This window comes from Scyliorhinus torazame, chromosome 14 (assembly GCF_047496885.1).
Source record: "Scyliorhinus torazame isolate Kashiwa2021f chromosome 14, sScyTor2.1, whole genome shotgun sequence".
Taxonomy (NCBI): Eukaryota; Metazoa; Chordata; class Chondrichthyes; order Carcharhiniformes; family Scyliorhinidae; genus Scyliorhinus; species Scyliorhinus torazame.
This window is the reverse complement of record NC_092720.1, coordinates 224,395,679-224,423,106: the sequence shown is the minus strand read 5'-3', so window position 1 is coordinate 224,423,106 and position 27,428 is coordinate 224,395,679. Positions and strand designations below refer to the sequence as shown.

Sequence of the window (27,428 nt, the reverse complement as noted above, 5' to 3'; positions counted from 1 at the left end):
TGGAGTATAGTGTTCAATTCTGGTCGCCACACTACCAGAAGGATGTGGAGGCTTTAGAGAGGGTGCAGAAGAGATTTACCAGAATGTTGCCTGGTATGGAGGGCATTAGCTATGAGGAGCGGTTGAATAAACTCGGTTTGTTCTCACTGGAACGAAGGAGGTTGAGGGGAGACCTGATAGAGGTCTACAAAATTATGATGGGCATAGACAGAGTGGATAGTCAGAGGCTTTTCCCCAGGGTAGAGGGGTCAATTACTAGGGGGCATAGGTTTAAGGTGAGAAGGGCAAGGTTTAGAGGAGATGTACGAGGCAAGTTTTTTACGCAGAGGGTAGTGGGTGCCTGGAACTCGCTGCTGGAGGAGGTGGTGGAAGCAGGGACGATAGTGACATTTAAGGGGCATCTTGACAAATACATGAATAGGATGGGAATAGAGGGATACGGACCCAGGAAGTGTAGAAGATTGTAGTTTAGTCGGGCAGCATGGTCTGCACGGGCTTGGAGGGCCGAAGGGCCTGTTCCTGTGCTGTACTTTTCTTTGTTCTTTGTTCTTCGACACCCACTGCCCACGGCCCTTAAAGCCACCACCGCTCTGAGGTTCTGTGTGATTAGTTTGTCTCTGGGTAGCACTGGTGATTTGTGGCAGCTCGCAGTCGGCTGCACACAAATGCATAATGGAGGTGACAGATGCCCTTAATGCCAGGGCCCACTCGGGCTGGGCAAGGAGAGCCAGGACACGAGGCCCATCCCCTTTCGCAGGCATTCCGAGATGCAGGGTGCGGTAAACGTCACCCTGCGGCCGGTCTCCATGGCCTCATGCGGCGCCATTCATGAACCGCGAGGGATTCAATTCCATCAACGTCCAGATTGTCTGTGACCACACGATGTGTGCCTGTTTCCCGGGCGACGTCCATGACAGTTACACCTTGGGGCACTGGCAGATGCCGGGTGTCTTTGAGGGTGAGTAGCGGCTGGAGGAACGGCTCCTCGGGGATAAGGGGGACCCAATAAGGAGGTGGAATGACGACGACAGTGCAGGGGTCACAAGCTGAGGCGGAGACAGGCGATTGGGCAGCTGAAGATGCGGTTGCGGTGCCTGCATAGGTCGGGGTGTGCCCTCCAGTACACCCCCCTCCCCCAGAGTGACTCCCGCATTATTGCGGTCGGCTCCGCTTTGCCCAACTTGGCACTGCGAAGGGGAGGCCGCTTGGAACAGGAGGAGATGGAGAAGCGCCTCATCTCCTTGGATGAGGAGGCGATCAAGGAGGAAGAATGCAGAGGAGGAGGAAGAACGACCTTGGGCCATGGCCTAGGGCCCGCATGGGCCTTCAGTCTCCGGGACGCCCTCATAGCCTGTGGTTTTGGGGATGGGGAGCAGGACTAGGGGTGAGGAGACCTTCTATCGTGGGGAAAGTCACCTCAGCATTAGGGTGGTGCCAGCGGTAGGTCTCTGCGATGGTGCCCGACACCCTGGGGAGGGTGCTAAATCTATTGGCCAGCCTCTGCAGGAGACTTGTACTGAGGTCGTTCATCTTCTTCCAGCTCTGCTACCCCGCCCTCGCCTGGAGAGCGCGGGTACTCGCCGAGGCAGCTAGTGCCTCCCAGGCAGGGGGTGTAAACCCTCCTGGTGGGCCAGCTCCCAGAGTGAGGGGTACAGTACCTCCCCTGTACACTCTGCCTCTGCTGCACACCCTCCAGGGGCCTGGTCGAGGCTCCCTCCCGGAAACAAGCCTCAGTGTTGCCGTCCCCTCTCACTGTTCTGGAACACGGGGTGGGGAAGCATCTATGCGGAGCTCCCCATTGGTTGCAGTGATTAGGTTTCCCCGGGGGTGGGCGAATCAGCAAGAGGACGCCAAGAGGATGGCGTGATACACGATGGGGAGAATCTTTCTTCGAAGGGCGTGAAATCCCACCAGTCGCCCAAGGCGGTGGGCTGCCTGTGGGGAAACACGATGCGGGGCGACCTCGATGGCGGTCACAGCGGCTGTGTCAGTGTAGCACCGTCAATATGACGCGAGGCAGGTTGAGGGAATGTCAATTGAAGGTTTTATTAAGCAGAACTGTATCCCCAGCAGCGTGGTTACAGAATGCAGCTGCTGAGGGAAATGGAGGGAAAAACTGGGTTCTTACACCGGCATTTCTGGAGTCCAGTAGGTGGGGGATCCTATCAGGAGCCGGCATCCCTCCACCAATAGCCTGTCGACACGTGGTGTACCGTATTACCCCTAATACATACCACCACAGTCAGTCAATGTGTTTAATTCACTCGCACCCACACACACTCACACAGACACACACTCTCACACACACACTCACACACACACACACACACACTCACACACACACACAGAAACACACACTCACACACACAGAAACACACTCACACACACACACACAGACATACAACACGCACCCACACACACACACACACACACACAACACGCACACACACAAATCCTGGAGCTCCCTCCCTAACAGCACCGTGGGTGCACCTACACCTCCGGGACTGCAGCGGCTTCAAGACGGCAGCTCAGCACCACCTTGTCAAGGGGCAATTAGGGATGGACAATAACTGCTGGGATAGCCAGCGAGGCCCACATTCCGTTAATGAATTTTTAAAAAGGACGGCCTTGGCAGCAAAGATTCACCTCAACCTTTATTAATACCTGTTATTTTTGAACCTTTCCCACCCCCTCCGCTGTGTGCCTGTCTTGTGTGTGTCTGGGTGGAGGGTGGGATGGTATTTGGGGTATAGTTAGATCAGTGGACCACTGTTCAATTGTTTCCATTGCAAGTTTGTCCCCTGTTTTTTTAAAATGTTTTACTTACAAATCCTGTGGTTAATTGGAGCAGTGGAGGGTCAGTGATCCGAGGGAAACATACGCATTAATTCAATGTTGGGGTTCTGGGGTCTGTGGGACTGGAATTGATCACACACAAGCCAGGGTGTCCTAATATTCTTGAAAACATACAGGCCGGAATACATCGTTCCCCAAGGCCGAGTTTGTAATCGGGGATCAGGCGGGCAATCCCCTCTGAATCGGAGGGTGGCGCCAGTTCAACGCCGGCTTTCTATCCTCCACGGACCGTGTCCAGCGCCGTCACAGTCGGGCGGGAGCTGTGCTGCCGACCGGGGGGAGGGGGGCCGGGGGGGGTCCTCGAGGGCTGCGAGGACTAGTGGGGGGAGGTCAGGGGGTGTGGCCAGGGGGCACTATTTGGCAGGTTGGCCGTCGCCATGTTTACGGGGCGATCACTGCAGCTCGTCGCCGTGCCCGTGCGGAGCCGCCCTTTCTCCAGCCGTTTATATCGTGGGTGCCGGGGAGTTTCACCTGGCACGACAGCCAGCCCCTCGCCGGTCGCAGGATCGGCGAGGGGTCGGCCCCGATTTTGCCGTCGTAAAACGCCAGAGTTCCCATGCCAGCTTGGGCACTTAGCCTGAGAAACGGTGAATCGAGCCCAGTGTTTTGGGCCTGTTTCCTGTGGTAACGGGTTCCACAGGCCCACCGCTCTCTGGGTAAAGACATTTCTCCGCATCTCTGTCCTAAGTGGTCTACCCCGAATCCTCAGACTGTGACCCTGGTTCTGGACACCCCCCCACCATCGGGAACATCCTTCCTGCATCGACCCTGTCCGCTCCTGCTAGAATTTTATAGGTTTCCATCAGTTCCCTCCAAAACGTTCCCCCCAAAATCCACCAGCCTCGATTCCGCAGCTCTCCAGACAGGGCAGGACAAATTCGATAAAGAGAGAGAGAGAGTCTGGTGGAGCTGTGATCACATTCAGCAACTGCCCACATTGATAGACAGGGGAGACAGTAAGTGCTGAGAAGTCACTCGGGGCCAGCAATCAGACAGGTTGCAGAGAATCTGGCCACACCCTGGTGCGGCTGTGCCAATTTCCTGACTCACTAAACGTGAGGAAAGGAGGGGCGGGGGGTTGATTTTGAGTTGATATAAACAGGCAGCCAGCTACATTGGCTGGATTACCCCAGCACCGAGGGATTTTGTGCTGTGCCAGTGACTTGGCGCTGAGCTGATTGAGGGACTGCTCAATAGACTCTCCGGTTGGCTTCAGTTGGGGCGAGGTAGGGACTGAAGGAGCCGGCGAGCTTGACCGGACACCCAGTCGCTGGGAGGGTTTTACTTGCTTCCCACCCCCCCGTACACAGGTGAGTTTTACCTGCGCTGTTGGATGAATGGGGAGCTAGCACGGTGGGGGTAAGGCCCACGTTACAACTGTTTAACCACTCGGTTCGGCAGGGGGACGATGAGGGGGGGGCGGGGGTTAATTGCAGCGAATAAGCTTCGGACTCCGAAACGAGCTTTTGCAACGGTGAAGAGATGATATGGGGCCCGGCAGCCTCTGAGAGTGGGGAGGCTCGTGGTGGGAGGCGCGAAGTGGACATTCTCCCAGCAGCCTTCAGGCCGCGATGCCTCCGTGTTGTACGTTGCCGGCAATGTGATTCGAGAGCTGGGGGTGAAGGGAATCTCCTCAATGTTGAAAATCCGGGGATTGGGAAGGAAAACCGCGGAGGTGGGGGGGCGGCGGATGGGAGAGTGGGGGGGGGGGCGGCGGATTGGATATGACGAGGCTGTAACATTGTTAAAATGGTGAAGTATTCCCTGCACCGTTATTCTCATGATCCTGTTTATTTTGTCGCTTTTCTTGAGCCAGGGGTAATATCTCCTTTGATTGGGAGTCACTTACACCAGAGCCGGGGATCCATTTTTACCAAACGTGACCCACGCCGGCCGACCTTCGTGACCCTCGCCAGCCGACCTGCGCGACCCTCGCCGGCCGACCTTCGTGACCCTCGCCGGCCGACCTTCGTGACCCTCGCCGGCCGACCTTCGTGACCCTCGCCGGCCGACCTTCGCGACCCTTGCTGGCCGACCTGCGTGACCCACGCCGGCCGACCTTCGCGACGCTTGCTGGCCGACCTGCGTGACCCCCACCGGCCAACCTTCGCGACCCTTGCTGGCCGACCTGCGTGACCCCCACCGGCCGACCTGCGTGACCCCCACCGGCCAACCTTCGCGACCCTTGCTGGCCGACCTGCGTGACCCCCACCGGCCGACCTTCGCGACCCTTGCTGGCCGACCTGCGTGACCCCCACCGGCCGACCTTCGCGACCCTTGCTGGCCGACCTGCGTGACCCCCACCGGCCGACCTTCGCGACCCTCTCCGGCCGACCTTCGTGACCCTCGCCGGCCGACCTTCGCAACCCCCACCGGCCGACCTTCGCGACCCTTGCTGGCCGACCTGCGTGACCCCCACCGGCCGACCTTCGCGACCCTCTCCGGCCGACCTTCGTGACCCCCACCGGCCGACATTCGCGACCCTCGCCAGCCGACCTTCGTGGTCTGTTAATCTGTTCCTGGCCATTTGGAACGCCCGTCTCGGCCGGCATTATTAAATTTGCACGATCGGGAGCGCCGCGACGGACGGTTCCGCGACCCTCCCGACACCCGGTGGGTCGCGCCCCTGAGTTGGACAAGGCCTGATTTAGACAACCAGAACCCAGGAGTGATTGGGGGGGGGTCAGGGCGCGGGACACTGGGCACAGCGAGGGGGCTGGTGCCCCGGCAGGATTATTCCACAGCGGGTTTCTCCGCTGCGCCGGCAGCGCTCCCTCGCCCGCGGGTTTCCCTTCAGGTGACGTCCTAAGCCCGTCCCAATGGCGTGTAACGTACTCGCCGATGATGCTCACCGAGGGGGCCGTGCATCCAAAATCAGGCGCTACCCCGATTTCGGCGTCAAAACGGATTCTCCGCCCGATCGCCAAATGCGATTTCAGCGTCGGCCAACGGAGAATCCTGCGTAAAGGGTCGAAGGGCCGAGTTTAATCCGGACAAATGTGAGGTAATGCATTTTGGAAGGTCTAATGCAGGTAGGGAATATACAGTGAATGGTAGAACCCTCAAGAGGTGTGGAAGCAGGGACGATAGTGACATTTAAGGGGCATCTTGACAAATACATGAATAGGATGGGAATAGAGGGATACGGACCCAGGATGTGTAGAAGATTGTAGTTTAGTCGGGCAGCATGGGGCTTGGAGGGCCGAAGGGCCTGTTCCTGTGCTGTACTTTTCTTTGTTCTTTGAAAGGGAGGTGGGGGGGGGGGTAAATGGTAAAGATGCCAATAAACTAACCAGTATAGATTTGGTGTTAATCTATTGGATCTTTCTCTGTCATCTAGGACACACACACACGTGGTTACACCTTGGACACAGCCTTGCTGATAAGATGCTTCCAGTCCTCCTGGTGACTCTACACCTGCTGACTCAGGGCATTTGGGCTCAACGGTAATCGGCCATTTTGTTTTCTGAATATTAATGTTAAACACACAAAGGATGATGGTCACATCATGGGATTGTTGACTAGTGATAGTAATTACTCTTTATTAATTACTTCACAACTAGGGAGCTCCCCATTAGTATTGTGGTTCACGGGGGAGAGTAGAGTTCAATTCTCCATTGGGGCGAAGTCACCATCGCGATACTTGCCACTGATGTGGTACAGTGTCTGCATGAGTACTCCAGACGCCCAGGACAACGGTGTGGGGACATGGGTTCAAATCCCACCCGTGACTCCAGACCCACACAGCAATGTGGTTGACCCTTAACCTCCCCCCCCCCCCTCTGAAATGGCCGAGCGAGACACTCGGTTTCAAGGGACAATTAGGGACGGACAACAACTGCTGGCCTGGCCGGCGAAGGCCCCACGTCCCCAAGGCCGAATAAAGTAAGAAAAAAACAGACCAGGCCTTTGGGCGGCACAGTGGTTAGCACTGCTGCCTCACAGCTCCAGGGTCCCGGGTTCGATTCCCGGCTTGGGTGACTGTCTGTGCGGAGTCTGCACGTTCTCCCCGCGCCTGCGTGGGTTTCCTCCGGGCGCTCCGGTTTCCTCCCACAGTCCAAAGACGCGCCAGTGTGGTGGATTGGCTGTGAGACGGGGCTACGGGGGTAGGGCGAGGGAGTGGGCCTAGGGGGGGGAGCTCTTTCAGAGGGCCGGTGCATTCCCGATGGGCCGAGTGGTCTCCTTCCGCACTGTACGAATTCAATGGATTCGTTTTTTTAAAAATTCCCAATTCATTTTTTCCAATTAAGGGGCAGTTTATCGTGGCCAATCCACCTACCCGGCACATCTTTGGGTTGTGGGTGTGAGACCCACGCAGACACGGGGAGAATGTGCAAACTCCACATGGACAGTGACCCAGAGCCGGGATCGAACCTGAGACCTCGGCGCCCTGAGGCAGCAGGGCTAACCACTGTGCCACCGTGCCGCCCTGAATTATACGGATCAGTGTTCGCAATTCTTTTCCCCGGCGAGGACGTTGAATAGATTCAAGGCTGAGTTCGGCCAGACGTTTGATCGACGAGGGTGTTAGGGGTTACAGGGCGGGCGGTCAGGAAAGTGAGGTGAAGGCCACAAACCGCAAAGCTTTACTCCCGCTCAATATTCCTTATAAATGGATTTTCTGGACCTTGTAGCCCAGCGGGATCTTCCGATCCCATGCGGCAGGTAGCCGAGCAGAAGCTGGCCATTCAGCCCATCGGGTCTGCTCCGCCATCAAATACATCACGACTGATCTGGTGTGATAATCCTCAACTCCACTTTCCCACCTTATCCCCATCACCCTCGATTCCCTGACTGATTAACAATCTGTCTCTCTCGGCCTTGAACATACCTAACGGCCCGGCCTCGACAGCTCTCTGCGGTAAAGAATTCCACAGATTCACTCTCCTCTGAGAGAGGAAATTCCTCCTCATCTCCGTCTCAAATGGACGACCCCCTGACTCTGAGATTCCGCCCTCTGGTCCTAGACTCTCCCACAAGAGGAAACATCCTCTCAGTGTCTCTCCTGTCAAACCCCCTGAGAATCCGATATGTCTCAATAAGGTCCCCTCTCATTCTTCTAAACTCCAATGAGTACAGACCCAACCTACTCAACCTCTCCTCATAAAGAAATCCCTCCATTCCCCGGGTTCGACCGAGTGAACCTTCTCTGGACTGCCTCCATGGCCAGTATATCTCTCCTTAGATAAGGGGACTAAAACTGGTCACCGTATTCTGGGTGAGGTCTAACTAGAGCCTTGTATAGTTTGAGCAGGACTTCCCTCTTTTTATTCTCCATTCCCATTGAAATAAAGACCAACGTTCCATTTACCTTCCCGATGACCTGCTGAACCTGCGTGCTAGCTTTTTGTGAAAGCACAGCGGTTAGCACTGTTGCTTCACAGCAGCAGGGTCCCGGGTTCGATTCCCGGCTCGGGTCACTGTCTGTGCGGAGTCTGCACGTTCTCCCCGTGTCTGCGTGGGTTTCCTCCGGGTGCTACGGTTTCCTCCCACAACTCCCGGAAGACGCGCTGTCAGATGAATTGGACATTCTGAATTCTCCCTCTGTGTACCCGCACAGGCGCTGGAGTGTGGCGACTAGGGGCTTTTCACAGTAACTTCATTGCAGGGTTAATGTAAGCCTACTTGTGACAATAAAGATTAGTATTATTCCTCTGTGCTGCACTTTCTGCAATCTCTCTCCATTTAAATAATATTCAGCTTCTTTATTCTTCCTACCAAAGTGCACGACTTCACATTTTCCTCCATTATATTCCATCTGCCAAGGTTTGCCCGAAGCCTAACCTCCCGATATCCCTCTGTAGACTCTTTGTGACATCCTCACCACTCGCCTTCCCACCTATTTTTGTGTCATCCGCAAACTTGGCAACAGTCCACTTACTTCCCTCGCGTCCAAGTCATTAATATCTGTGGGGAATATTTGTGGGTCCTAGCACTGATCCCTGTGACACTCCACTAGTTACAGGCTGCCATTCTGAAACCACCCCTCTTATCCCAACTCTCTATCTCCTACCAGTTCCTACCAGTCTCCTACCGGTAATGGCTGGTTTAGCACACTGGGCTAAATCGCTGGCTTTGAAAGCAGGCCAAGGCAGGCCAGCAGCGCGGGGTTCAATTCCCGTACCAGCCTCCCCGAACAGGCGCCGGAATGTGGCGACTAGGGGCTTTTCACAGTAACTTTATTTGAAGCCTACTTGTGACAATAAGCGATTTTTATTACTACCAGTACATCCATTATCTCTGCAGTTACTTCCGTTAATATCCTAGGATTCAACCCATCAGGTCGAGGGAGCTTTCGTCCCTTAACTTTCTCTCGTCCTTTTTCTCTTGTGATCGTGCATTTATTCCCTCCCCCTTCTTCCTATTGGTTATTTAGCATTTGGGGAATGCCTTCCACTGTGAAGACTGACACAAAGCATTTGTCCAAGTGCTTTGGTTCCCCATCATTTGCCCAGTCTCATTCTCCGGGGGGCCGATGTCCACTTCGACCTCTCTCTCTTCCTTTTTACATATTTAAGGGAGCTCTTGTCTGCTTTTACATTACTTGCTAATTTACCCTCATAATTTATCTTCTCCCTCTTTAATTTTATTTTTTTTGGTCATCCTTTGCTGGTTTTTAAAACGTTCCCAAGCCTCTGGCTTACCCCTAATCTTTGCCACATTGTATGATTTTGCATTTAGTTTAAAGCTCTCCCTAACTTCCTTGGTTGACATTGGGTTGATTTAACCCCTTGCTGCAATCCTTCTTCCTCATTGGGGCCTTTGTCGAGAGTCATCATCTATCTGCACGCAAAATGCCGTGGACATCGGCAGGAATGGTACTTCCCGGAGGTGGTCAATGACAAGCCGCCTCCTCTGTCGGCAAACACACCACGGTGGGTGCAGGGTGTCCTGTCCTATGATCTTATATAGGCCCAAAAGTAACTTATTCCTCATGCATATGCACTCACTACGTGTGGTGTCTAAAGTTGCTGTTGTACTCTATCTCGACACATCAGTTTCTGAAAGTCATCTGGTTTATATTTGAATGAATTGATACTGCTACCACAGACTCCCTCGGGAATCCTTGGGAGCGAAGCCAAAGGGAGGTTGTGGAGGGTTGTTTTTCAGACTGGAGGCCTGTGACCAGCGGTGTGCCTCAGGGATCGGGGCTGGGTCCACTGTTATTTGTGATGTATATTAATGATTTGGATGAGAATGTAGGAGGCATGGTCAGTTTGCAGATGACACCAAGATTGGTGGCATAGTGGATAGTGAAGAAGGTTAAATAAGATTGCGACAGGATCCTGACCAATTGGGCCAGTGGGCCGACAAATGGCAGATGGAGTTTAATTTGGATAAATGTGAGGTGATGCATTTTGGGAGATCAAATCGGGGCAGGACCTACTCAGTTAATGGTACGGAGTTGGGGAGAGGTACAGAACAAAGATCTAGGGGTACAGGTTCACAGCTCCTTGAAGGTGGAGTCGCAGGTGGACAGGGTGGTGAAGAAGGCATTCAGCATGCGAGGTTTCATTGGTCAGAATATTGAATACAGGAGTTGGGACGTCTTGTTGAAGTTGTACAAGACATTGGTACGGCCACACTTGGAACACTGTGTACAGTTCTGGTCACCCTATTATAGGAAGGATATTGTTAAACCAGAAAGAGTGCAGAAAAGATTTACGAGGATGCTCCCGGGACTTGATGGTCTGAGTTATAAGGAGAGGCTGGATAGGCTGGGACTTTTTTCCCTGGTGCGGAGGAGGCTTAGGGGTGATCTTATAGAGGTCTATAAAATAATGAGGGGCATCGATAAGGTAGATAGTCAACATCTTTTCCCAAAGGTAGAGGAGTCTAGAACTAGAGGGCAGAGGTTTAAGGTGAGAGGGGAGAGATACAAGAGAGACCAGAGGGGAAATTGTTTCACACAGAGGGTGGTGAGTGTCTGGAACGGGCTGCCAGGGGCAGTGTTAGAGGCGGGCACAATTTTGTCCTTTAAAAAGCAGTTAGACAGTTACATGGGCAGGGTGGGTATAGAGGGATATGGGACAAATGCGGAAAAGTGGGTCTAGCTTAGGGATAGAAACTGGGCAGCATGGACAAGCTGGGCCGAAGGGCCTGTTTCCCTGCTGTAAACACTGATGACTATGACGATGACTCTACGACTATAATGAAGGGGTTTCACTGACTCGTGATTCAATGCGATCTCAGGATTAAATGTCGCTGTTGTGTTTTGCAGGGATTTCAAGCCGTACTTCTGTTCTGAAGTGGAAGAATGTTACTCCTCCGTAACAGTGTGCAGGGATTCAGAGTACGAGGTAATCTCGGGCAATCACTCCATGGTCAACCAAGCTGATCTGAGGTCACGAACACATTCTGAAATCGCACAGGAAGAGCTGTCCCGCTCTCCACGAAAGCAATTCGGCCAGTCCCGTTCTTTCATACATACATAGAGGATAGGAGCAGGAGGAGGCCTTTTGCCCCTTCGAGCCTGCTCCGCCATTCATCACCATCATGGCTGATGAAATGAATGAATGAAATGAAAATCGCTTATTGTCACAAGTAGGCTTCAAATGAAGTTACTGTGAGAAGCCCCTAGTCGCCACATTCCGGCGCCTGTTCGGGGAGGTTGTTACGGGGTCACAGGCTGTTACGGGAATCGAACCGTGCTGCTGGCCTGCCTTGGTCTGCTTTCAAAGCCAGCGATTTAGCCATCCAACTCAATACCTTGATCCCGCCTTCCCCCCATTCCTTTAGCCCCAAGGGCTTTGTCTAACTCTTCCTTCGAAACAGAAAACGTTTTGGCCTCAGCCACTTCCTGTGGTGCAGAATTCCACAGGCCGCCCACTCCCTGGGTGAAGAAACTTCTCATCTATGTCCTTAATGATCTACCCAGTAGATCCTCAGACTGTGGCCCCTGGTTCTGGACACCCGCCCCACCCCCCCCCCCCCCCCCCCCCCACCATCGGGAACATCCTTCCCGCATCGACCCTGTCCAGTCCTGTTAGAATTTTATAGTTTCTATGAGATCCCCCCTCATTCTTCTGAGCTCCAGCGAGAACAATCCCAACCTCGTCAATCTCTCCTCATACGTCAGTCCCGCCATCCCTGGAATCTTCGCTGCACTCCCTCGAGAGCAAGAACATCCTTCCTCAGAGAAGGAGACCAAAACTGCCCACAATACTCCAGGTGTGGCCTCACCAAGGTCCTGTACAATTGCAGCAACACATCCCAGCTCCTGTACTCAAACTATCCTCTCACGATGAAGGCCAACATACCATTAGCCTTCTTTACCGCCTGCTGTACCTGCCTGCTTACCTTCAGCGACTGGTGCACAAGGACACCCAGGTCCCGCTGCATATTCCCCTCTCCTAATTTATGGCCATTCAGATAATAATCTACCTTCCCGTCTTAAATACCAAATTGGATAGCCTCACATTTATCCACATTATAGTTTCCCTCAATAACTTGGCAGCTCATTTCCCTTCACAGAATCATAGAATTTACAGTGCAGAAGGAGGCCATTCGGCCCATCGAGTCTGCACCGGCCCTTGGGAAGAGCACCCTACTTAAGCCCACACCTCCACCCTATCCGCGTAACCCAGTGACCCCATCTAACCTTTTTTGGACACCAGGGGAAATTGATCGCGGCCAATCCACCTAACCTGCACGTCTGTGGACTGTGGGAGGAAACCGGAGCACCCGGAGGACACCCACGCACACACTCCGGGTTAGTTGGGCTACGGGGCGAGGGAGGGACTGCGAGCCCAGGCAGGCTGTTCTTTCAGAGGGTTGGTGCAGGCTTGATGGATTCCGTCTGCACTGTAGGGATTCTACCATTCTATAAGGTGGTTAAGAAGGCATCTGGGATACTTGCCTTTATTAGCCAAGGCATAGAACAGGGTGGTCATGCTGGGACTGTACAAAATACTGCTTAGACCACAACTGGAGTAATGCATCTCTGAATGCCAATGGCGGAGTGGACCAACTCCATCCTGGCTGACCGGCCTAACCGTAGTACACTACTTTGTCATGGCTTGGCGAATAATTGCCAAGGGGGCATGTTCAGAGCTGATTAGGGGCAGTTGAGAAAAGGGACCATTCCTGGCAAGAACATAAGAACTAGGAGCAGGATTGGCCATCTGGCCCCTCGAGCCTGCTCCACCATTCAATGAGATCATGGCTGATCTTTTGTGGACTCAGCTCCACTTTCCGGCCCGAACACCATAACCCTTAATCCCTTTATTCTTCAAAAAACTATCTATCTGTATCTTAAAAACATTTAATGAAGGAGCCTCCACTGCTTCACTGGGCATGAATTCCATAGATTCACAACCCTTTGGGTGAAGAAGTTCCTCCTAAACTCAGTCCTAAATCTACTTCCCCTTATTTTGAGGCTATGCCCCCTCGTTCTGCTTTCACCCGCCAGTGGAAACAACCTGCCCGCATCTATCCTATCTATTACCTTCATAATCTTATATGTTTCTATAAGATCACCCCTCATCCTCACAGCGCCTGGGTCCCAGGTTCGATTCCCGGCTTGGGTCACTGTCTGTGTGGAGTCTGCACGTTCTCCCCGTGTCTGCGTGGGTTTCCTCCGGGTGCTCCGGTTTCCTCCCACAGTCCAAAGACGTGCAGGTTAGGTGGATTGGCCATGATAAATTGGTCCGAGGTGGGATTGCGGGGATGGGGCAGGGGAGTGGGCCTATTTACGACAAGCTCTTCATTCCAGGGATCATTCTTGTGAACCTCCTCTGGACCCTTTCCAAGGCCAGCACATCCTTCCTTAGATACGGGGCCCAAAACTGCTCACAATGCTCCAAATGGGGTCAGAGCCTCTTACAGCCTCAGATGTACATCCCTGGTCTTGTATTCTAGCCCTCTCATCATGAATGCTAACATTGCATTTGCCTTCCTAACTGCCGACTGAACCTGCACGTTAACCTTAAGAGAATCGTGAACAAGGGCTCCCAAGTCCCTTTGTGCTTCTGATTTCCGAAGCATCTCCCCATTTAGAAAATAGTCTATGGCTCCATTCCTCCTTCCAAAGTGCATAACCTCTCACTTTTCCACATTGTATTCCACCTGCCACTTCATTGCCCACTCTCCTAGCTTGTCCAAATCCTTCTGCAGCCCCCTTGCTTCCTCAATACTACCTGCCCCTCTACAGATCTTTGTATCATCTGGAAACTTAGCAACAGAGCCTTCAGTTCCTTTCTCCAGATCATTAATGTACATTGTGAAATGTTGTGGTCCCAGCACAGACCTGAAAAAGACCCCTTTATCCCCACTCTCTGCCTTCTGCCAGTCTGCCAATCCTCTATCCCTGCCAGGATCTTACCCTGAACACTATGGGCTCTTAACTTATTCAACAGCCCCCTTCGGGGCTTGGTACCTGAAGATTGGAGAAGACAGAAATACAGTTTTGTTCTCTCGGGAGCAGAAAAGCAAATTAATCCAGCATTTGCATTTGGTGAGCATTGAGAATGATGTAAATATGGAATGAACCTGTCTATGAAAATAGAGAGGCGTGCCTCTGATGTCTAGACTAATTATGTGCGAACTGGGCAAGTGGGCTCACCTTCAGGCTGTGCTTCTCCCAACAGACACGCACCTACAAATCCAGTGTGTGGGTGGGGTCCGCTGTTTTGCTGACAGAGGGAAGATACCGGGCTGTCAACCGCCTCAAGGATTATTTCAACAAGAACAATAGGCCAGGTAGACGATGCCTGAACACGCGAGTAAAGTTGAGCAAGAGACTGTGAGTCACTTTTGCCACAGACCGTTGTCGGGAATGGAGGGAAAATTAGTGCCACGAAGGGAAGGCAAGTCAACCAAAGACCAGTGGTTAGCACGGCTGCCTCACAGCGCCAGGGTCCCAGGTTCGATTCCCCGCTGGGACACTGTCTGTGCGGAGTCTGCACGTTCTCCCCGTGTCTGCGTGGGTTTCCTCCGGGTGCTCCGGTTTCCTCCCACAGTCCAAAGACGTGCAGGTTATTAGCCGTGCTAAATTAGTGCCCCCCCCCCACTTTTAGACCCCCACCCTTCACCCCCATCAAATTTTATGAGGCCCCTTCATACCCGCCCTTCATCCCCCCCCCCCCCCCCCCCCCACCCCCCACCACCCTTCATACCCCCCATCCCTCCTTTTTGGGGCAAAGCCCCACTCAGGCCCTGTACCTAGCAGTACCACCCTGGCTCCCAGGCACATTGGCACTGCCAGGGTGGCAGGGCCAAGGTTCCCAGCTGGCTGGGGGAGTGCCAGCGTACCACCCTGCCCTTTCCCCGACCACCCAGGAGACTCCAATGGCCTGGGAACCCCCGCCACCCCCCCATGCCACTACGCCTGGTCCACATTTGTACTGGACAAGTACTAAACGGTGCCCACTCGAGGCCTCGCTGGGGGGGCCATTAGTTCCCGGGAGCCCAGGGAATCCGCCACACACATATTTAAATGAGATAATGGCTCAGTTGGATCTGACGAGACGTCTCGAGCGTCATGAATCTCGTGAGAGGCCTCTTGTGAGATTTAACGGTCAAGTTGGAGGTGACGAGGCCGTTAAATTGCGCCCTATATTTTATTTCATAGAACATACAGTGCAGAAGGAGGCCATTCGGCCCATCAAGTCGGCACCGACCCACTTAAACCCTCACTTCCCCCCCTGTCCCCTTAACCCAATCACCCCTCCCGGCCTTTTTTGGTCACTAAGGGACAATTTATCACGGCCAATTCACCTAACAGCACATCTTTGATCCATAGGAGGAAACCGGAGCACCCGGAGGAAACCCACGCAGACACGGGGAGGACGTGCAGACTCCGCACAGACAGTGACCCAGCCGGGAATCGGACCCCGGCGCTGTGAAGCCACAGTGCTAACCACTGTGCTACCGTGCTGCCCCTCAATTTAGGACGGATTATCACCGCGTGTCTAACTTGGTGAACGGTGATCCAATAGTGTGTTGTCTTCCCTTTCCGCAGGGATACAGATTGAGAGGACTGCGCCACTCCTCACCACGTACCTGGACATCCATGGGCGCCTCACAGCAACGCATGTCTATTATATGCTGCCCAGAAGGTTTTACACCAATCCCCCATATCCCAGAGATGACACGGTGAGTACATAACTGATCCCGTTCTGTATCCCATCGGTACTGACTGGGAATTATAGATACTCTGGGCTGGATTCTGCGGCTGACGGCGCGAAATCGGGGCGGCGGCGCTTTTGCGATGCTCCGCCCCTTCGAGTACGCCGCGCCACGTATTGAACGACCCCCCCCCCCCGACCGGCCGAGTACCCGACACGTCAGGCCTCACCCGTCGGGAGCTCGGCGTGGCGTCTGCGGACTCAGTCCAGTGCCCCCACAGTCGGGGGAGGGACGATCCGCGGGCGGGCAGGGGGGTGGGACATTATTCGGGGATGCGGGGGGGGGGGGGGCCCAGGGCACGCGAGCTGGCCGAAGGGGAGGAATATTTTGCGGGGCGGTTCCGCGAGCGGCCTTCGCCCGACCCCACAGGACGTGCTCTGTCCCCTCACCCCCGAGCCTCAGACACCCCAGGGAGTGCTGTCTGGCTCCACACTAACCACCCACTGACCCCACAAACAGTCTGTGAGTGTATTCCAGCTCCAGCTTTCCGTCTCCCATTCCCTCTCTTTCCCCCTCTCCACCTACATCGCTCTCTCTCTCTCTCTCTATCTCTCCCCATCTCCTTATCCCACTGTCAACATTTCCCATTGCCATTGGTTCCCGATGTGACCGGGATTAAAATAATCCCACACCCTCTCCCCTAGCAGGGACATTCCCCCCGCCCCCCCGGCCAACCCAGTCCCCTGCGGTATTTCCACAATGGTCATGTGCTGTCTGTCTGAGGCACTGTGACCTGTAAGACCATTAGACATAGGAGCAGAATTAGGCCACTCGGCCCATCGAGTCTGCTCCGCCATTCAATCACAGCTGATATTTTCTCATCCCCATTCTCCTACCTTCTCCCCATAACCCCTGATCCCCTTATTAATCAAGAACCTATCTATCTCTGTCTTAAAGACACTCAGTGATTTGGCCTCCACAGCCTTCTGCGGCAAAGAGTTCCACAGATTCGCCACCCTCTGGCTGAAGAAATTCCTCCTCCTCTCTGTTTTAAAGGATCGTCCCTTTAGTCTGAGATTGTGTCCTCTGCTTCTAGTTTTTCCCACAAGTGGAAACATCCTCTCCACGTCCACTCTATCCAGGCCTCGCAGTATCCTGTAAGTTTCAATAAGATCCCCCCTCATCCTTCTAAACTCCAACGAGTACAGACCCAGAGTCCTCAACCGTTCCTCATACGACAAGTTCTTAATTCCAGGGATCATTCTTGTGAACCTCCTCTGGACCCTTTCCAAGGCCAGCACATCCTTCCTTAGATATGGGCCCCAAAACCACTCACAATACTCCAAATGGGGTCTGACCAGAGCCTGATACAGCCTCAGAAGTACATCCCTGGTCTTGTATTCTCGCCCTCTCGACATGAATGCTCACATTGCATTTGCCTTCCTAACTGCCGACTGAACCTGCAGGTTAACCTTTAGAGAATCGTGAACAAGGACTCCCAAGTCCCTTTGTGCTTCTGATTTCCGAAGCATTTCCCCATTTAGAAAATAGTCTGTGCCTAAATTCCTCCTTCCAAAGTGCATAACCTCACACTTTTCCACATTGTATTCCATCTGCCACTTCATTGCCCACTCTCCCAGCCTGTCCAAGTCCTTCTGCAGCCCCCCTGCTTCCTCAATACTACCTGTCCCTCTACAGATCTTTGTATCATCTGCAAACTTAGCAACAGAGCCTTCAGTTCCTTCTTCCAGATCATTAATGTACATTGTGAAAAGTTGTGGTCCCAGCACAGACCCCTGAGGTCACCGGCTGCCATCCTGAAAAGGACCCCTTTAGCCCCACTCTCTGCCTTCTGCCAGTCAGCCAATCCTCGATCCATGCCAGGATCTTACCCTGAGCACCATGGGCTCTTAACTTATTTAACAGTCTCCGATGCGGCACCTTGTCAAAGGCCTTCTGGAAATCTAAATAAATCACATCCACTGGTTCTCCTTTGTCTCACTTCCTTGTTGCCTCCTCAAAGAACTCTAACAGATTTGTCAGACACGACCTCCCTTTGACAAAGCCGTGCTGACTCAGTCCTATTTTACCGTGCACTGCCAAGTACTCCGTGATCTCATCTTTAATAACAGACTCTAAAATCTTACCAATGACCGAAGTCAGGCTAACCGGCCTATAATTTCCCGTCTTCTGCCTCCCTCCCTTCTTAAACAGCGGTGTTACATTAGCCACTTTCCTGTCCTCTGGGACCCTTCCTGCCTCCAGTGACTCCTGAAAGACCAGAAGAAGAAGGGGAATATTTGATGAGTAAAGATTTTCACCCTCCAGTCAGGAGAGCTGTACAAGCAAAGGATCACATTGTCCTGGGACAGAAAACATCATGGAGGCCCCTGTGTTTTCTGTTGCAGTTATTCTTAAAAGTATTCCCGCCAATGGTTGTGCACACCAAGATGTTTGGGGGCTGGCTGACCTCCCTACGGCAGAAATCACAAGATATGTTTGAGGACCTGCTTCGCCGAAGGGAAGCCTTTCTGAGGGACCGGTTCTACACCGCCGAATACAACGGGTATGGAGTCACGAGTCTGGGTACGGGGCACATACAACACCTCCAGTGCAGAAGGAGGCCATTCGGCCCATTGGGTCTGACTATTCGAGAGTGCACTCTACCTAGGTCCACTCTCCGTAACCTAACCTGTACATCCCTGGACACTAAGAGACAATTTAACACGGTCGATCCACCAAACCTGTACATCCCTGGACACTAAGGGACAATTTAACACGGCCAATCCACCTAACCTGTACATCCCTGGACACTAAGAGACAATTTATCACGGCCAATCCACCTAACCTGTACATCCTTGGACACTAAGGGACAATTTAACACGGCCAATCCACCTAACCTGTACATCCCTGGACACTAAGAGACAATTTATCACGGCCAATCCACCTAACCTGTACATCCCTGGACACTAAGGGGCAATTTAACACGGCCAATCCACCTAACCTGTACATCCCTGGACACTAAGAGACAATTTAACACGGTTGATCCACCAAACCTGTACATCCCTGGACACTAAGAGACAATTTAACACGGCCAATCCACCTAACCTGTACATCCCTGGACACTAAGGGACAATTTAACACTGCCAAACCACCTAACCTGTACATCCCTGGACACTAAGAGACAATTTATCACGGCCAATCCACCTAACCTGTACATCCCTGGACACTAAGAGACAATTTAACACGGCCAATCCACCTAAACTGCACATCCCTGGACACTAAGGGACAATTTAACACGGCCAATCCACCTAACCTGTACATCCCTGGACACTAAGAGACAATTTAACACGGCCAATCCACCTAACCTGTACATCCCTGGACACTAAGAGACAATTTAACACGGCCAATCCACCTAAACTGCACATCCCTGGACACTAAGGGACAATTTAACACGGCCAATCCACCTAACCTGTACATCCCTGGACACTAAGAGACAATTTAACACGGCCAATCCACCTAACCTGTACATCCCTGGACACTAAGGGACAATTTAACACGGTCGATCCACCAAACCTTCACATCCCTGGACACTAAGGGACAATTTATCACGGCCAATCCACCTAACCTGCACATCTGTGGACACTAAGGGACAATTTATCACGGCCAATCCACCTAACCTGTACATCCCTGGATACTAAGGGACAATTTATCACGGCCAATCCACCTAACCTGCACATCCCTGGACACTAAGCGACAATTTATCACGGCCAATCCACCTAACCTGTACATCCCTGGACACTAAGGGACAATTTAACACGGCCAATCCACCTAACCTGTACATCTCTGGACACTAAGGGACAATTTAACACGGTCAATCCACCTCACCTGTACATCCCTGGACACTAAGGGGCAATTTATCACAGTCAATCCACCTAACCTGTACATCCCTGGACACTGAGGGACAATTTAACACGGCCAATCCAACTAACCTGTACATCCCTGGACACTAAGGGACAATTTAACACGGCGAATTCACCTAACCTGTACATCCCTGGACACTAAGGGACAATTTATCATGGTCAATCCACCTAACCTGCACATCCCTGGACACGAAGGGACAATTTATCACGGCCACTCCACCTAACCTGCACATCCCTGGACACAGGGTATGGGGTACAGGGTACGCGGTATGGGGTACAGGGTACACGGTATGGGGTACAGGGTATGGGGTACAGGGTACGCGGTATGGGGTACAGGGTACGCGGTATGGGGTACAGGGTATGCGGTATGGGGTACAGGGTACACGGTATGGGGCACAGGGTATGGGGTACAGGGTACGCGGTATGGGGTACATGGTATGGGGTACGCGGTATGCGGTACAGGGTACACGGTATGGGGTACAGGGTACGGGGTATGCGGTATGGGGTACAGGGTATTGGGTACATGGTATGGGGTATGCGGTATGGGGTACAGGGAACGCGGTATGGGGTACAGGGTACAGGGTTCGCGGTATGGGGTACAGGGTATGGGGTACGGGGTATGGGGTACAGGGTACGCGGTATGGGGTACAGGGTATGCGGTATGGGGTACTGGGTACAAGGTTCGCGGTATGGGGTACAGGGTATGGGGTACGGGGTACAGGGTATGGGGTACAGGGTACGCGGTATGGGGTACAGGGCATGCGGTATGGGGTACTGGGTACAGGGTTCGCGGTATGGGGTACAGGGTATGGGGTACAGGGTACGGGGTACAGTGTATGGGGAACAGGGTACGCGGTATGGGGTACAGGGTACGGGGTACGCAGTATGGGGTACGCGGTACAGGGTATGGGGTACAGGGTACGCGGTATGGGGTACAGGGTACGGGGTACGCGGTATGGGGTACAGGGTACGCGGTATGGGGTACAGGGTACGCGCTATGGGCTACAGGGTACGGGGTACGCGGTATGGGGTACAGCGTATGGGGTACAGGGTACGCGGTATGGGGTACAGGGTATGGGGTACAGGGTAAGCGGTATGGGGTACAGGGTACGGGGTACAGGGTACGCGGTATGGGGTACAGGGTATGGGGTACAGGGTACGCGTTATGGGGTACAGGGTACGCGGTATGGGGTACGCGGTACAGGTTATGGGGTTCAGGGTACACGGTATGGGGTACAGGGTATGGGGTACAGGGTACGCGGTATGGGGTACAGGGTACAGGGTACGCGGTATGGGGCACAGGGTACGGGGTACAGGGTATGGGTTACAGGGTACGCGGTATGGGGTACAGGGTACGGGGTACAGGGTACGCGGTATGGGGTACAGGGTACGGGGTACAGGGTACGCGGTATGGGGCACAGGGTACGGGGTACAGGGTACGCGGTATGGGGTACAGGGTACGCGGTATGGGGTACAGGGTATGGGGTACAGGGTATGGGGAACAGGGTACGTGGTATGGGGTACAGGGTATGGGGTACAGGGTACGCGGTATGGGGTACAGCATATGGGGTACAGGGTACGCGGTATGGGGTACAGGGTATGGGGTACAGGGTACGCGGTATGGGGTACAGCGTATGGGGTACAGGGTACGCGGTATGGGGTACAGGGTATGGGGTACAGGGTATGGGGTACAGGGTACGCGGTATGGGGTACAGGGTACGCGGTATGGGGTACAGGGTACACGGTATGGGGTACAGGGTATGGGGTACAGGGTAAGCGGTATGGGGTACAGGGTATGGGGTACGCGGTATGGGGTACAGGGTACACGGTATGGGGTACAGGGTATTGGGTACATGGTACGGGGTATGGGGTACAGGGTACGCGGTATGGGGTACAGGGTACGCGGTATGGGGTACAGGGTACACGGTATGGGGTACAGGGTATGGGGTACAGGGTACGCGGTATGGGGTACAGGGTATGGGGTACAGGGTACGCGGTATGGGGTACAGGGTATGGGGTACAGGGTACGCGGTATGGGGTACAGGGTACGCGGTATGGGGTACAGGGTACGTGGTATGGGGTACAGGGTATGGGGTACAGGGTACGCGGTATGGGGTACAGGGTATGGGGTACAGGGTACGCGGTATGGGGTACACGGTATGGGGTACAGGGTATTGGGTACATGGTACGGGGTATGGGGTACAGGGTACGCGGTATGGGGTACAGGGTACGCGGTATGGGGTACACGGTATGGGGTACAGGGTATTGGGTACATGGTACGGGGTATGGGGTACAGGGTACGCGGTATGGGGTACAGGGTACACGGTATGGGGTACAGGGAACGCGGTATGGGGTACAGGGTATGCGGTATGGGGTACAGGGTACGCGGTATGGGGTACGGGGTACACGGTATGGGGTACAGGGTATTGGGTACATGGTACGGGGTATGGGGTACAGGGTATGCGGTATGGGGTACAGGGTACGCGGTATGGGGTACAGGGTACACGGTATGGGGTACAGGGTATGGGGTACAGGGTACGCGGTATGGGGTACAGGGTACGGGGTACAGGGTATGGGGTACAGGGTACGCGGTATGGGGTACAGGGTACGCGGTATGGGGTACAGGGTACACGGTATGGGGTACAGGGTACGGGGTACAGGGTACGGGGTACAGGGTACGCGGTATGGGGTACAGGGTATGGGGTACAGGGTACAGGGTATGGGGTACAGGGTACGCGGTATGGGGTACAGGGTACGCGGTATGGGGTACAGGGTACGCGGTATGGGGTACAGGGTACACGGTATGGGGTACAGGGTATGGGGTACAGGGTACACGGTATGGGGTACAGGGTACGGGGTACAGGGTACGGGGTACAGGGTACGCGGTATGGGGTACAGGGTATGGGGTACAGGGTACAGGGTATGGGGTACAGGGTACGCGGTATGGGGTACAGGGTACGCGGTATGGGGTACAGGGTACGCGGTATGGGGTACAGGGTACACGGTATGGGGTACAGGGTATGGGGTACAGGGTACGCGGTATGGGGTACAGGGTATGGGGTACGCAGTATGGGGTACAGGGTATGGGGTACAGGGTACGGGGTACACGGTATGGGGTACAGGGTACGCGGTATGGGGTACAGGGTATGGGGTACAGGGTACGGGATACGCGGTATGGGGTACAGGGTACGCGGTATGGGGTACGCGGTATGGGGTACGCGGTACAGGGTATGGGGTACAGGGTACACGGTATGGGGTACAGGGTATGGGGTACAGGGTACGCGGTATGGGGTACAGGGTACGGGATACGCGGTATGGGGTACAGGGTACGCGGTATGGAGTACGCGGTATGGGGTACGCGGTATGGGGTACGCAGTATGGGGTACGCGGTACAGGGTATGGGGTACAGGGTACGGGGTACACGGTATGGGGTACAGGGTATGGGGTACAGGGTACGCGGTATGGGGTACAGGGTACGGGATACGCGGTATGGGGTACAGGGTACGCGGTATGGGGTACGGGGTACACGGTATGGGGTACAGGGTATGGGGTACAGGGTACGCGGTATGGGGTACAGGGTACGCGGTATGGGGTACGCGGTACAGGGTATGGGGTACAGGGTACGGGGTACACGGTATGGGGTACATGGTATGGGGTACAGGGTATGGGGTACGCGGTATGGGTACGCGGTACAGGGTATGGGGTACAGGGTACGGGGTACGCGGTATGGGGTACGCGGTACAGGGTACGGGGTACGCGGTATGGGGTACAGGGACACAGCCGGCACATGGATACTAAATGAGTGCGGTCCGTGTCCCTCTCTGTCCCTGTGTCTCTGGATAATCCGGGTGTGTATTCTCTCACTGCCCACTCCTCCAGCCCTCCCGGAATTGACCAGTCCGGAGCAGTGGAGAATTCCGGAGTCTCAGCGTCACTCCGATCACAGGCCGTGTGGCGGAATCTCCGGCCTGCCCGCCGTGTGTTTCTCAGTGGAGCGCCGCTCAGCGGGAGCGGGATTCTCCGCGCGCGCCACCTTGATTGGGGTTCCCCATTGAAGCCGCCACCCGCCACGGCGGGGGTGGGGGCCCGCGTTCAGAGCGTGGGGCGGGGGGGGGGCTGTGGGATCCGCTCTGTACCAGAGCATCCCACCGCCAGGGACCGCTTACTGAACTCCCGCCCATTTGTTTTATTATTCTTTCCCGGGATGGGGCTCCTTCGCGACATGTTGAGGAAACCGCGGAGCGTTTCTGTTGACTAACACTTGTGTTTGGTCTTTATTCTGGATTCGTCGCCGGTGGTGTCCTCGCTGCAGCCCTCTGACATTCTTAAATCGGCACAACGAAATCTGGTTCATCAGCACCGGCCTCCCAAGGTGTTCTTCCTCCAGGTCCAGGTATTCACTCCAGCAACGCTATACCCCTGCGTCACGTCAACTCGGCCCAGGACACCAGCGATAGGGGAGGCACCGGCAACATCAACAGCTACCCGTCTGATTGCTTGATGCTCTTTCAAACCCTCCCTCTCTCTTTCTCTCATTCTGTCTCTCTCACTGCCTATTTCAGTTGTGCAATTTCTTCCTCTGTGTCCCATGGTCGCCATCCATGTACCACACATGAGAATCATAGAATCCCGCCGGGACAGAAGGAGGCCATTCGGCCCATCTCGAGTCTGCACCGATCCTCTGAATCCTACCCCCAGCCTATCCCGTAACCCAATAACCCCATCTAACCTTTTTGGACACTAAGGGGCAATTTAGCACGGCCAATCCACCTAACCCACACGTCTTTGGACTGTGGGAGGAAACCGGAGCACCCGGAGGAAACCCACGCAGACACGGGGAGAACGTGCAGACTCCGCACATACCCAAGGCCAGAATCGAACCCGGGTCCCTGGCGCAGTGAGGCGGCAGTGGGAACCATTATGATCAAAGCGTATTCCGAAACTCTGACAACATTGGAAATACTCTGTCGGGGTCGAGTGTGTAGAGAGCTGGAGGCAGTGACTGAGGTCGAAGCCACTGAAAGGTGAAAGGCAAAGTTGTACTCGACCCTCTGAGCGTTTCCAACACTTCCTGGTTTCACAGAGGGGAATGTTTTACTCCTGTGTGAGGCTCGATAGTGAGTGACGGCAGCTTATTTCAGCACAAACTCACCACAGCCTACTCCCGGGATTCTCGCACTCCCTCGGGCGTTGGGCAGGAATCGGAACTGATTATCATTCTCTTTTCACCGCTTCCCCAAAGCACTGAGGCCAACTGGAGATACCAGTTCCCTCGCTGGGAGCTGCTAATTCATTATAGATCAATCCAGGGTATCTCCCACCTGACCATTTTATCCCATGTTAAAATACAAGAGCAGGCCAGAGGCTGGGAACCCTGCAGTGAGTAACTCACCTCCCCACTCCCCAAAGTCTGTCCACCATCTACAAGGCACAAGTCAGGAGTGTGATGAGCGCAGCACCAACCCTCAAGAAGCTCGACACCATCCAGGACAAAGCAGCCCCGCTTGATTGGCGTCCCTTCCACAAACATTCACTCCCTCCCCCTCCGATGGACAGTGTCAGCCGTGTGCACCATCGACAAGGTTCACTGCGGGAACTCACCGAGGTTCCTCAGGCAGCACCTTCCAAACCCCACCACCACCATCTAGAAGGACAAGAGCAGCAAATACCTGGGATCACCCCCACCTGGAGGTTCCCCTCCAAGTCACTCCCCATCCTGACTGGGAAATATATCGGCTGTTCCTTCAGTGTCGCCGGGTCCAAATCCTGGAGCTCCCTCCCTAACAGCACGGTAGGTGTATGATAGAAACCTACTTTATTGTAGGTAATAAAGGTTTAAGGGAAGTATTGATTTAGTGACATTATACTATTAAAAATCATATATTAAGCGATGACAGCAGAAAATGCTGAGAGCGTGGAATAGCTCTGATCAGGAAGTCAGTATTCAAACTGACTCTCCACATTGTAGAATAGACTCATTGTTGTCATTACTGAGCAAACATCCCAGTTCTGTAAAACATAGTTATCATAGATTTTACAGTGCAGAAGGAGGCCATTCGGCCCATCGAGTCTGCACCGGCTCTTGGAAAGAGCACCCTGCCCAAGGTCCACACCTCCACCCTATCCTCATAACCCAGTAACCCCACCTAACCCCCATAATCCAGCAACCCCACCCAACACCAAGGGCAATTCTGGACACTAAGGGCAATTTATCATGGCCAATCCACCTAACCCGCACATCTTTGGACTGTGGGAGGAAACCGGAGCACCCGGAGGAAACCCACGCAGACACGGGGAGAACGTGCAGACTCCGCACAGGCAGTGACCCAAGCCGGGAATCGATCCTGGGACCCTGGCGCTGTGAAGCAATTGTGCTGTTCACAATGCTACCGTGCTGCCCCGTGGTGGGAAACAGGCGGTTTGAACCATATAGAAGTTTTCCCATGCCACATTATCTCTTAAAACTTGACAGACAGACATTTCATCGAATTAACTGAAATATCATTATTTTAATCACAGTTAGAAAGGGGATAGAATCTAAAAAAGTTAATGATTTCCTTATCAGACAGGGACTCTGTCTGAAATCATCTTTAACCCAACCTTTGAAACCTATTCCTACTTTGCTTTGCAAGCAGCTATTTCCTTTCGTTTCATTTTTGCAATGTGCATTTTGATGTGAAGGAATTACCACGAGCCGAATTGTATTTTGACTTCAACTCAACCATCTGTATTTGCGTTGGACAAACAATTCTCTAGATTCTGTATTCGCATAAAATTTGACTTGATCAATAGACTTTGAAACTGACATAAATAAAGAGATACTTGACTTCACGCAAGAAGCTCAGTCTGGAGATTCTGTTAGATTGATATATAGTGCGGCGACACATCAATATATGAACCATCAGTGTACCTAAACCTCAGGGATTCCAGCGGGTTAACAGTTCGTAAGGTCAAGGCGCAGGTCGGAGACCAAGCCCGACTCTGTACCTGCAGTGCGAGTCCTGCACAGTTGGAGGCGCTGTCCTTTGGCATCAGCCCCAGCTGCCCATCAAATGGATCACAGGATTGTTAGGGTGCAGAAGGAAGCCATTGGGCCAATCGTGTTCTGCCCCAACTCTCCAAACGAGCATCAAGACTGAGTGCCGTTCCCCTGCCTTTTCCCCGCCAACCCATCCCCCATTTAGCGGCTATTGTTGGACGATTGTGTGCCCTGGCCAACGCGGACCCTTCAGCCAACACCTGGCACAGAGTCGCAGCTCTTTGATCACATGGCTATTTGTGGGATCCTTCTGTGCGTGAACCGATGGCCCCGTTTCCCCGAATTGCGACAGCCGCGTCCGTTCAAAAGGTGTTTCATTGGCGCTGAAGTTGCTCTGGGACATCCTGAGGCCTTGCAAGGCTCTACATAAATGTAACTCTGGTCTCGAAGACCCCAGCGGTCTGAGGCAGCCACACTCTGAATTGACCCAACGACTGTGATCTCCAACTACCCACGGCCACCAGAAATGGAGATTTCGGGCTGCTACACAGGAGAGAGAGAGGTTTTACATACAGATTATCCAGTGTCCAATCACCTCCCTG

The 27,428-nt window shown here is 53.7% G+C and overlaps 1 protein-coding gene across 2 annotated transcripts in view; it reads left to right on the top strand.

The window, feature by feature from the left end:
* Nucleotides 1–26,686, top strand: part of LOC140390588 (heme-binding protein 2-like) — a 68,310-nt gene extending 41,624 nt beyond the window's left edge. The window contains exons 1-7 of one of the 2 annotated variants that reach the window (XM_072475793.1): nt 4,001–4,166; nt 6,197–6,302; nt 11,078–11,156; nt 14,445–14,556; nt 15,818–15,951; nt 18,333–18,490; nt 24,160–26,686. In XM_072475793.1, the coding sequence (XP_072331894.1) occupies nt 6,244–6,302; nt 11,078–11,156; nt 14,445–14,556; nt 15,818–15,951; nt 18,333–18,490; nt 24,160–24,304 (687 nt within the window). In that variant the 5' untranslated portion in view covers nt 4,001–4,166; nt 6,197–6,243 and the 3' untranslated portion in view covers nt 24,305–26,686. Of the gene's footprint in view, nt 1–4,000; nt 4,167–6,196; nt 6,303–11,077; nt 11,157–14,444; nt 14,557–15,817; nt 15,952–18,332; nt 18,491–24,159 lie in introns of those variants that run through there. The other variant, XM_072475795.1, reaches the window with a different exon arrangement.
* Nucleotides 26,687–27,428: the final 742 nt, after the last annotated feature.